At 35.8% G+C, this 12595-nt stretch overlaps 1 protein-coding gene across 19 annotated transcripts in view; it reads left to right on the forward strand.

The window, feature by feature from the left end:
* The window catches only part of GABPB1 (GA binding protein transcription factor subunit beta 1), a 53950-nt gene that overhangs the window by 17079 nt on the left and 24276 nt on the right, over window positions 1-12595 (forward strand). For 16 of the 19 annotated variants that reach the window (XM_084894399.1, XM_084894395.1, XM_084894393.1 and 13 more), the window contains exon 2: window positions 9975-10082. The exons of the other annotated variants lie outside the window; for them this stretch is intronic. In XM_084894399.1, the coding sequence (XP_084750525.1) occupies window positions 9975-10082 (108 nt within the window). The remainder of the gene's footprint in view (window positions 1-9974; window positions 10083-12595) is intronic. 19 annotated transcript variants of the gene reach the window in all.

The raw sequence follows: 12595 nt of genomic DNA on the forward strand, positions 1-12595 counted from the left end.
TGGTGAGCGCAGTGGCAGTGGTGGGAGCCTCCTGCCTCAGTGGCAGTGCTAGGGATGTCCGATTGCGGCTTAGGCATGGGGAGTCGGATATCCCTCAAGGGCTCCCGGACTGCTAAAGGGCGCAGTCGGGCTGAGGGGAACCCCTCCCCCACATTGCATGAATGTTGTGCACCTGGCCTCTAGTAATAAAATAAGGCTTAGGTACACAGTGGCATACTAATCAGCTGTACGAAAACCAACAACGAGGAAGTTCTCTATGAAATAATAGGAAAAAAGAACTTCAGATAAAATAAAATAAAAGCAAGTACAGACAAGTATATAGTAATGCTGACTTGTGGTAATAATAGAAATCCTGGAAGGATATCCATGACATTAGTGAAGGTGGTTATTTATTGTGCTAGGAGGAGGATTGGGAATAGTATAAGTGCTTTTTTTTTTTTTTTAAATATTATATTTTATTGATTTTGTACAGAGAGGAAGGGAGAGAGATAGAGAGTTAGAAACATCGATGAGAGTCATCGATCAGCTGCCTCTTGCACACCCCCTACTGGGGATATGCCCGCAACCAATGTACATGCCCTTGACGGGAATCAAACCCAGGACCCTTCAGTCCCCAAGCCGATGCTCTATCCATTGAGCCAAACCGGTCTCGGCGTATAAGTGCTTTCATTGAAACTTTTCAATGTATGCATTTCTGTGTTTGGATTTTTGAGTTATACTAAAGCATTACCTATTGAAAAAAAGAAATTAAGAGAAAAAGAGATGTGAAGTAGACCCTAAAGGACTTGATGACAACTAACTGTGTGTAGAGATGTGAGGGAGGAGTTGAGGATAGCTGTTAGGATTCTGAATTGTGAGGTAGAGAGTTTGGTAGCATCCTCAAGGAGTATAGGAGGAAAATTAGGTTTTGGCATGTGGGTGGGAAGTTCTGTATGTGCTAATTGGAAATCCTTACTCTTTTTCAGTTTAGAGTGTGTGTGTATATATAATTTATGTGCTTTAGGTATGGAACTTGACCTTATATTACACATGAATATTAAATCGTTATCAAATATTTTTTAAACATTTTTAAAATTGGTTTTTAGAGAGAAAGGAAAGGAGGTGGGGGGAGAGAGAGAAAAAAAAAACAACATTGACCATCATTTGCTGCTTTCTGCATGCTCCCTACTTGGAATCAAGCCCGAAACCCCAGGCATGTGCTCTGCCTAGGAATTGAACCAGCAACCTTTCAGTGCACAGGATGATGCCCAACCAACTGAGCCACAATGGTCAGGGCAATAAATATATGTTATCCTTTGATTACAGACATTGATATTCTAGGTTTTATAGAGAACAGCTTTCAAATGGTGTCATAATTTTTCTGTCCAATAGGGTAGGCATGGATTGAATATAGTTGGAGAACTAGAGACTATATATCTGATAAATACATAGCTAATGTGCAAAATAGGAACTTGATTTATCAGCATGGTTCCAATTTAATTACATCTTCTGGTACCTGAAATATGAAAAAATAAAAATAGCTTTGAATGAAGATGTAATCTTTAGGGTAGATGAAATTATATTGTTATTTTTAAAGCAGTATAAAACTGGTTTAGCGAAGTTTATAGTAGAGGACAAAAGTATATACATATGTTAGAGAGAGAAGAAGGGAGAGAGAGAGAGAAACATAGATCAGTTGCCTCTCACACGCACCCTGACCAGGGATCGAACCTGTAACCTAGTTATGTGCCTTGGGAATCAAACTTGAAACTCTTTGGTGCCCAGGATGATGCTTCAACCAAATGAGTCACCCAGCCAGAGCCCAAAGTATATTTTATAGTACATTTGGGAGTAACTGTATATAAGGGAGGTTTATCCTAATGGAGAAAAGGAATCACAACATTGTGGGTGCTGCCAAAAAGAAGCTCTTTCATTGTAATTTGGTGTTTAAAATTTATTTGAATGAGTTATTTCAGAGTCTGATTTCTGAGGTCTTAACTTCTTTCATATAACTTTTACCTGGTTATATTTGGCTAGACTCAAAAAAGTAAAAGGAGAACACAAGTAAAGCACATACATGTTAGGACATGCAAATGAATTTAGTAGTTCTTTCCTGAGTTTATGTAAATAAGGATTTGGGTGTTGACTAGCAATTAAAAAGAGCTGTTAAGTAATTCTCACTTGAGATTTAACATTTTAACCATTTTATATCTGAAGAGAAGATGTTTTACTGAAAAGTTTTATTAATGCTAATTATTTATTAAAATTACAAATAATGTTATATATAGAATCCTATAACAATTAGAGATGATGTTAAGTGAGGATGAAACTGTTATGTCACCTTCAACCTGAGCTTGCTTCTTTCCCCACTGCCTTTCTTAGTATGGCCTTCCTCTGGAGCTTTTGGAAACACAATGTGAGAAATACTGAATTGGGTTGGCTATAGTTGGGCTTGGATGCGCTTACCATATGTGTGTGTGTGTGTGTGTGTGTGTGTGTATTATTATATATTCTATATAATGAAAGAGTAATATGCAAATAGACCGAACAGCAGAACAACCGAACAACCAATCAAAGCATACTATGCTAATGATATGCTAAGGCTGCTCAACCACTCGCTATGACATGCACTGACCATAACGGGGCAGACAGTCAACTGGTCAAACAATCACTATGACGTTCACTGACTACCAGGGGAGATGCTCCAATCAGTAGGTTAGTTTGCTGCTGGGATCTGGCAGATCAGGACTGAGTGAGATGGGCTAGACATGCCCTGGAGCCCTCCCACAGTCTCTCCCCAGCATGATAATGCACTGGTGAGGTCCCTAGCCTGGCCTGTGCCATCTTGCAATCCGGGACCCCTCAGGGGATGTCAGAGAGCCGGTTTCAGCCTGATCTCGCGGGCCACTGCCCTTGGGAGGGCACCAGACGCAGGGTTCATGGCCGACGAGCTCTGCTGTGGCAGTGCAAGCCTCTCCCTATCGGGACTGATTGGGTACGAGTCCTAGGCAGACACAGTGGGGCCAGGATGAGCAGGAGCAGCAGGTAGGAGCTGCAGGTGGCATTGGACTTTGGGTTTTGACCCGATCCCTGCAGGCCTCCCAGAGAGACCCCACCTGTGCATGAATTCATGCACTGGGCCTCTAATATGTATGTAGTGTGTGTGTGTATATATGATTTATTTAAAAATATTTTTATTGATTTTTTTTTTTTTTTTTTTTTTTTTTTTAGAGAGAGAGGGAGAGAAAAAGAGAAATACCATTGTGAGAGTGGATCAATGATCAGCTTGCCTCCTGTATGCCTCCTTACTGGGGATTGAGCCTGCAACCCGGGCATGTGCCCTGACTGGAAATTGAACTGTGACCTCCTGGTTCATAGGTTTGGCGCTTAACCACTGAGTCATGATGGCTGAGCAGGAACTGAATTTTTAATTAATTTAAGTTTAAAAAGCCACATGTACCATATTAGTACAATTCTAAAGAATATACATTGGTTAAAATGAAATTGATCCCACAGTGGGATGCATGAAGGGTTGAAAAATAAAGAAAGTGATATATATTTGGAAAATGAAAATTGATTATATAAACCTATAAAAATATCTAATGAATTAAAGGCAATAAAGAAGGGGATAAGTGGGGTTTTAGTTTCTAAGGTCGTTGTATAGAAAACTTTAAATATGTAAAAAGAGAGTATATTGAACCCTCATGTATCTATTACCCATCTTAAAAAACGATCAATCATGCATAACTAATCTAGTTTCATATATATTTCCTAATTATTTTTAGAAATTTCAAGTATCACATTATTTAATCATAAATATATTTTTATCTCTAAGATTATATAAACAAACTGTAATAGTACTACTATCATATCCAGAAAACAACATAATTCCTTAATATCATTACATATTAAAGCAGTGTTCACATTTTCCCAGTTATCTTCAAAATGATTTTTTTAAGACAAGATTTTTAGGCCAGTTTTAGGTTCACAGCAAAATTGAGGGAAAAGTATAGGATTTACCATACACCATCTGTCCCCATGCATGCATAACCTCACCGTTAACAGTATACCCCACCAGAGTGGTATATTTGACTTTTGAGTTGTGAAAACATTTTACATATTTAAAAATTACAATCCAAGCTTAGTTTGGCTCAGTGGATAGAGTATTGGCCTGCAGACTGAAGGGTTAGGTTTTCGATTCCAATCAAAGGCACGTATCTCGGTTGCACTCTCGATTCCCAGCCTAGGATGCATGCAGGAGGCAACTGGTCGATATGTTTCTCTCACATCGATGTTTCTCCCTCTCTGTCTCTCTCCCCTTTCCTTTCACTCTCTCTGAAAATCAATGGAAAAAATATCCTCAGGTGAGGGTTAACAGCAACAACAACAAAAAGTTGCAACTTTTTGCAACTTTTAAAGTTGCTGCCTTCAAGAAGTTCTGTCCAGTAGAAATATAATACAAGCCACATATTTAATTTAAAGTTTTCTTTTAATAGGCACATTAAAAACGCCTGGAAGAAACAGTTGAAATTAATATTGATAATATATTTTATTTAACTCCATATATAAAAATACTACCATTTGAACATGTAATCAATACAGAAGCTATTAATAAGCTGTTTTACATTCTTTTTGGTACCAAGTCTTCAAAATCTGGTGTATTATACTTATACACACCTCAGTTTGGACTAGTCACATTTCAATAGCCTCTTTTGGCTAGTGACTATTGTATTGGACAACTCAGTTTTAGGACATACTAATTTGAAACCTTTGAACTCAGTTTGGTATCTTTATTTTCTAGAGATATATACTGCAGTATTTATAGATAAAATATGTCTGATATTTACTTCAAAATAATACTTGTACATGGGAAATGGGATGGCCATGAATTGATAATTTTGAAGCTAGGTGGTGGCTAAGTGGCAATTCATTATACTATTGTTTCTGTTGGGATTTTGTTAAAAAATTTTCATAATAAAAAGTAAAAAATAAAAACCACAATATTCCATTATCATTTACTTTAATTTATTATTTACACAAAGGCATTTTAATTTTTCCCCATTTTACAACATTATGTTATAATATTTATGCTTCAGATAGTTTCCTTATGATAGATTATATGAGTGATATTACTAGGTCAAAGAGCATGAACTTCTTAAAGGATGTTGGTACATTCACAGTGCCAAATCGCTTGATGAAGAACTTTAGAAGAATTTTATTGAAGTGATATTTTATTCTAAAAATTTCAATGAGACAACCGACGTTTATTATTATTTTAGAGGATTATATTTTCTAAGTGTTTTTACTCATATTCATTTTTAGAAGTGCTAGTAGCAATTTACATGGATCTAGGTAGTATTTTACCGTTTTAAAGAGTGTTTTCGTGTCCAGTAGATGCTTAAATTCACAAAAGCTCTGTGAGTTATGAATTACAGAAATTCAAAGCAAAATAGACTTTAAGCTTTAAAATTTTAATTTTGTGTAATTCCTTTTACCACTAGATGGCCTTCTTAGCATGTACTTTTGAGCAAATGTAGATTTCATTTTTAGACTTGGGTTTTTGTTTTAGAGGGAGAGAAACATTGATTGGTTGTTCCACTTATTTATATATTCATTGGTTGATTCTTGCATGTGCCCTGACTGGGGATTGAACTGGCAACCTCCTGGTGCAAGGATGACATCCAACCAAATGAGCCACTTAGCCAGAGCTTGTGTATTTTTTAGAAATTGATTTTTAATCGTTAGATTTCTGGCTTCCTTTTTATAATAAATATTTTATATTGCCCCTTTTGCTAACTGGAAATAAAAATCATAGTTAATATTACCTATCTGCTTAATTAAAAACTCATTATAATACTCTAGTTTTAATATACAGGAGAAATAGAAGGAAAGCAACTTATAATAAAATGTATATTTCAGTATGTAAATATTCAAGTGCACCACACTAGCTGGCACAAGAGGTATCAAATGATTGCCACCTACACATAGAATTATTATGAATGTGACAGCTGTGAAAGCATAATTGATAAAAGTGTCATTTATAGTGATGATTCACATACCCAAGTGGCATTGAGATTGGTGACATGATTTTCCAATTTGGTGAACAACTCTTAGTAAAGTTCTGAACATATATATAGATTTATAGTATGGTTGCATTTTGGAAAATTTGGGATACATTAATAATTGTGGAAAATAATTTTTTTTTAACATATTGAATTCTAGTCTTAGATATATTCAGTAGAATGTTTGAAATTCATCCAGGACCTGTGGCAATTCTTTTCCATAGTGGATTGTTCCCTGTATTGCTGCACCTCTAGTTCCCTGGCACTTGCTCATTAAATATTAGTAGAGCTTTTATCCCATTCCTCAGTCCATCAATCCCCAGAATGCCTCCATATATAGAGTGTCCTCTAGGAGTCGTTGTTGCTACCATTGAGAACCACTGATTTTAAAAGTATTTAGCTATATTAGTCTACTACACCGTTGTATTCTCATGGAACCACAGTAACTTAAGTATCTTAGGTCCTTAAGTATGATGTTTTGAATAATTAAGATAATTGCAGAATTCCGAGAGAAGTTGATTTGTTCAAATGCATCATTATTTTTGCAATTTTTTAAAAATATATTTTATTGATTTTTCACAGAGAGGAAGAGAGAGGGATAGAGAGTTAGAAACATTGATGAGAGAGAATCATTGATCAGCTGCCTCCTGCACCACCCCCACTGGGGATGTGCCTGCAACCAAGGTACATGCCCTAGACCAGAATTGAACCCGGGACCCTTCAGTCCATAGACCGAACGCTCTATCCACTGAGCCAAACCGGTCTCAGCTATTTTGCAATTCTTTTTTTTTTTTTTTTTTTAAATATATTTTATTGATTTTGTACAGAGAAGAAGGGAGAGAGATAGTTAGAAAGATCAATGAGAGAGAGTCATTGATCAGCTGCCTCTTGCACACCCCCTACTGGGGATATGCCCGCAACCAAGGTACATGCCCTTGACCGGAATCGAACCCGGGACCTTTCAGTCCCCAAGCCGACGCTCTATCCATTGAGCCAAACCGGTTTCGGCTATTTTGCAATTCTTGAAAGCAGATCAATAAGTTTACTATATTAAGTTGTCAATATCCTGCATTTTTGTTTTTTTCATCATTCTTCCTGTTTAGTAAGTCAGTAGTATATAATTTTCCTCAATGTCAGCATTTCCTTATTTAACAGCCACATGATGTAATTTGTCCCTTAACAAATTCACTTTTTAATTTACTATTTCACCAAAAAATTAAGATACCTAGGAATAAGTTTAAGTAAGGAGGTAAAAGACCTATATGTGGAAAACTACAGGACACTGAAAACAGAGATAAAGGAAGATATAAACAGATGAAAGAACATACCGTGTTCATGGATTGGTAGAATCAACATCACTAAAATGTCCATACTACCCAAAGCAAACTATAGGTTCAGTGCACTCCCCATTAAAATACCAATGGCATATTTCACAGACCTAGAACAAACTCTAAAAATTCGTCTGAAATAAAAAAAGACCCCGAATAGCTGCAGCAACTCTGAGAAAGAACAACAAACTAAGAGGGATCTCTATACCAGATATCAAGCTATATTCCAAAGCCACTGTTCTCAAAACTGCCTGGTACTGACACAAGAACAGACATATAGGCCAAGGGAATAGAATAGAGAATCCAGATATCAACCCAAACCACTATGCTCAATTAATATTTGACAAAGGAGGCAAGAACATACAATGGAGTCAATACATTCTCTTCAATAAATGGTGTTGGGAAAATTGGACAGATACATGCAAAAAAAAAAAATGAAACTACATCACCAAATTATACCATACACAAAAATAAACTTAAAATGGATAAAGGGTTTAAACATGATGGGAAATGATAAAAATACTAGAGGAATCCACAGGCAGCAAAATCTCAGATATATGCCGAAGCAGTTTCTTCACTGATACCGCTTTTAGGGCAATGGAAACTAAAAAAATAAACAAATGGGATTACATCAAAATAAAAAGCTTTTGCACAGCAAAAGAAACGACCAACAAAGCAACAAGAAAGCCCATTTAATGGGAGAACATGTTTGCCAATGTTATCACCAATAAGGGTTTATCTCCAGTATTTACAGGGAACTCATACAACTTAACAAAAGGAAGATAACCCAATCAAAAAATGAGCAACAGGCCGAAACCGGTTTGGCTCAGTGGATAGAGCGTCGGCCTGTGGACTGAAGGGTCCCGGGTTCCATTCTGGTCAAGGGCATGTACATTGGTTGCAGGCACATTCCCAGTAGGGGGTGTGCAAGAGGCAGCTGGTCGATATTTCTCTCTCATCGATGTTTCTAACTCTCTGTCCCTCTCTCTTCCTCTCTGTAAAAAATCAATAAAATAAAAAAAAAAAATGAGCAACAGACCTAAATACTTTTTGAAAGAAGACACAAGGAAGGCCAAGAGACATACGAGACATACATGCTCAAAGTCACTAATCTGAGAGATGCAAATCAAAATGACAGTGCAGCCCTAACCGGTTTGGCCCAGTGGATAGAGTATCTGCCTGTGGACTGAAGGGTCCCAGGTTTGATTCCGGTCAAAGGCATGTACCTTGGTTGCAGGCACATCCCCAGTGGGTTTGTGCAGGAGGCAGCTGAATTGATGATTCTCTCTTATCAATGTTTCTAATTCTCTATTCCTCTGCTTCTCCCTTCCTCTCTGCAAAAAATCAATAAAATATATTTTTTTAAAAACGACAATGCGGTACCATCTCACACCTGTCAGGATGGCTATCATCAACAAATCCACAAATGGCAAGTGCTGGCAAGGATGCAGAGTAAAAGGAACCCTCATGCACTGCTGGTGGGAATGCAGACTGGTGCAGCCACTGTGGAAAATAGTATGGAGTTTCCTCAAAAAACTAAAAATGGAACTCCCATTTGACACAGTGATCCCACTTCTAGGAATATATCCCAAGAAACTAGAAACACCAATCAAAAAGGATATATGCACCCCTATGTTCATAGCAGCACAATTCACCATAGCTAAGGTTTGGAAACAGCGTAAATGCCCATATGCAGATGAGTGGATTAAAAAATTGTTGTACATCTACACAATGGAATACTGTGCTGTGGTAAAAAAGAAGGAATTCTTACCATTTGCAATAGCATAGTAGATGAAACTGGAGAGCATTATGCTAAGTGAAATAAGCCTGTTAGAGAAAGATAAATATCATGTGATCTCACTCATTTATGGAATATAATGAACAACATAAACTGATGAACAAAAACAGATCCAGAGACAGAGAGGCATTGATCTGACTGTCAAACCTCAGAGGAAAGGTAGGGGAGGGTGGAGTTAAGGGGGAGAGATCAACCAAAGGACTTGTATGCAGGCATATTAGCCTAACCAATGGACACAAACACCGCAGAAGTGAGGGCATGAGTGAGGAGGTTGAGGTGGGGCAATGGGTAGATAAGGACACATATGTAACGCCTTAATAAAGAAAAAAATAAAATAAAATAATCCACTTTTTAAATTAGGAAGATAATATAGTAATATGGAAGAAGCTTTGTAAACTGGAGGCAAATTTCCCATAATCACACAAATAATTTTCAGCATTTTGTTCTCTTTGGGCATATTTTGCCATTCAAAAACTCGTTCTGTATTTTATCTTTTCACTTAACATGACATAGCTTTTTAATGCTATTTTATAACTTCAAAACTATTATTTTAAATTACTGCATATTATTCTACTAGATTTCACAATTCAGCCATTTCCCAATCTTTAGATTGTTCACATTATAAAAATGATTATATATATGTAGATACATATCAGACATATTTACTTACATAATTTTTATTGATAGATCTGTTTCAATATATATTTATTCTTCTGAGTAGATCTCAAAAGTTGGGTCATTTATTGGTTCAGTAGTCTGGGACATTTTTGTAACTGGAGATTTTAAATTCCTCTATGTTTTGTTTAGATGTCCCTGGTAGATTTGGGAAAGAAGCTTTTAGAAGCGGCACGAGCAGGTCAAGATGATGAAGTTCGTATTTTGATGGCAAATGGAGCTCCTTTTACTACAGACTGGGTAAAGAATGATTCTAATGTGGTATTTTTTCTTCTTATTTTTGAGGGTTTTTTTTTTTCAGATAAAAATTTAGTATTGTGTATATAAGTGATAAAATTTTTATTTTGCAAATTTGTTTGCAACTTCAGAATTATAGCTGTCTTTTGAAGAGAATGGTTTGTATTATAAAAGGGTTTTTCTTTTAGACTATGGAGTTTAATAAGAGAGGATGAATATAAAATGTTACTAGTTGTGATTTAATTTAAACTTAAATTTAATTAAATTAAAAGTCTTATAAATAGCACAGGTACAATTTCTGATTCAGAAAATAACAGATAAAGATTGGGGTGAATGTTATAATGGCTTCTAAAAAGGATAAAAAAAAGTTTGCATTTTAATTGACATTTATAAAACTATTGCAAACATGACCAAAGAGGAAGACTGGAATAGAAAGTTCTTAGTAACTGAAAGCAACTGTGAGGAAGACAAAAAACATAATTCTATTTTAATTCTGGGGTTAAATCAAAAGGGTTGCTTTTGGGAGTTCAGAAGGCTAGGAATCTAGATTAACCTTTCCACTGGTAACAACTAAAAATTCCAGATTTTTAATTTTGTTGGTTTTGTCTGACTTTTCCTGTTTTTTTTTTTTTTATTTTTCATTAAAAACAAAACAAAAAACAAATTTTAATATGGACAATTTCAAACATATATCAACCCCTTCATAGCCTTTACTCAACCTCAAAAATTATAAAATCATGATGAATTTTATTTTCTCTATAACCCCATTTACTTTTTTTGTTATGTATTATTTTAAAGTAAAGTCTAGGAATCATCTCACCCATACATATTTTAACATGTCTTTAAAGATAAAGATATTTTGATTAAATATTTCAAAAATCTTAAGTGCCCTTATGAGTTAGAGAGAAAATAGAGATTATCAACCTGAAAAACCAAGTAAAAGGCAGAACCCAGAGAAATTTTACCCAAGAACATTTGCTGAACTAAGTAAATTTGCCTATTGGTTTTCCCACCTCATTGGCATGGATTACTGAAGGCAAAGACCTGAGATTGCTCACAGAAAGAAGTCTCCTAGGAAAGTCTCTCCCCATAACTCTGGAACCCCAAAGAGATGCACCTTCAGTATAAGGATAAGTCAGAAGTACTCCTTTCCTCCTCCTACCTGCTTCTGCCCCTGTCTCTCTTATTAGGGTACTGCAAAGTAAAGGAACTGACTTGAACCAATACATCAGATGGAGATAGGAAAAGATTTGGAGTCACAAGCCATTTCTTGCACACATTTGTGTCCTGTACATAAACTGAAAAAAGAATGTAAATTGATCTTTGGACTAGATCCTAGGTTCCTGGAAGAAACAAATGACTAGCCTTTCTGGAGGAACCTACCTTCATTCTAGGCTTTATATCCACAAATGAAATTCCAAGAAAAAAGAACAGTCAAAAATAACAGGTGAAACAAAACAAAAAATAACAGACAAGGAAACAAGATATTTTGAACAATAATCTACTGAAACAACTGACAACAGAAGACTTATAAAAACTTTAGATAATTTTTTAATATAAGCAGATTGAGAATAGCTGAAATAAAATTACTAAACTGAAATATATGAAAATAATCATCTAGCATACAATGCAGAAATTAATACAAAATGTAAAAGCTGTCAGGAGTCATGAAGGCTAGTGTGAGAAAGACTAAGATATATGTAGTCACAAATCCACGAGGAGAATGAGAATAAGGATGAAGTAATATTAAGACATGATGTCAGATTTTTCTAGAACTGATGAAAGATGGTAGCTCACAGATTGAAGTGGCTCATCAAATCTCCAGCAGGATCGATAAAAAAAAATCTCAAAGAATAGATACATCATAGTGACACAGTATATCAAGACAAAAAGATCTTAAGAAGGATTAGTATCCATAAAACATGGGATTCCCAGGGCAGTAGTAAAAACACAAGACAAAGAAGTATGGGCAGATGACTTGATATGCTACTTTACTAAAGATAAAGTTCAAATGACCAATAAACATGGAGAGATGCTCAGCTACATTACTAATTGGATAAATGCAAAGTAAAATAGTGAAGTATCAGTTGTATATCCACCAGATTGGCCAGGAAAAAAACGTCTAGCAGTGCCAAGCGGTGGTGAAGAGCTGTGTGGAGCACAGTTTGGCAGTACCTAGTAAATTTGAACATGTGCATCCTTGTGATGTTGAACTGAAAACATTCCCAAGAGAAACTCTTGTTCATGTACTTGAGACATGATTAAGACTGTTTTTAGCAGCAGCAGCGTAATTCATAGTAACAAAAACTAGAAACCCAAATGTTCATCAGTAGATTAGTTAAATTAATTAGGTTAAATAGTTAAATTAATTAGTTAAATCATTCATTCAGTAGACTATTACAGAGCGAAGAAAATTAGTGAACTACACTTAAATTCACCGGTATGGTTGAATCTTATGAGCATACTGAAGGTAAGTCATAGAACATTACATGCAGTATGATTCTATTTAAGCAAAG

This window comes from Pipistrellus hanaki, assembly GCF_964339955.1.
Source record: "Pipistrellus hanaki genome assembly, chromosome: 1".
In the NCBI taxonomy this organism is placed as follows: Eukaryota; Metazoa; Chordata; class Mammalia; order Chiroptera; family Vespertilionidae; genus Pipistrellus; species Pipistrellus hanaki.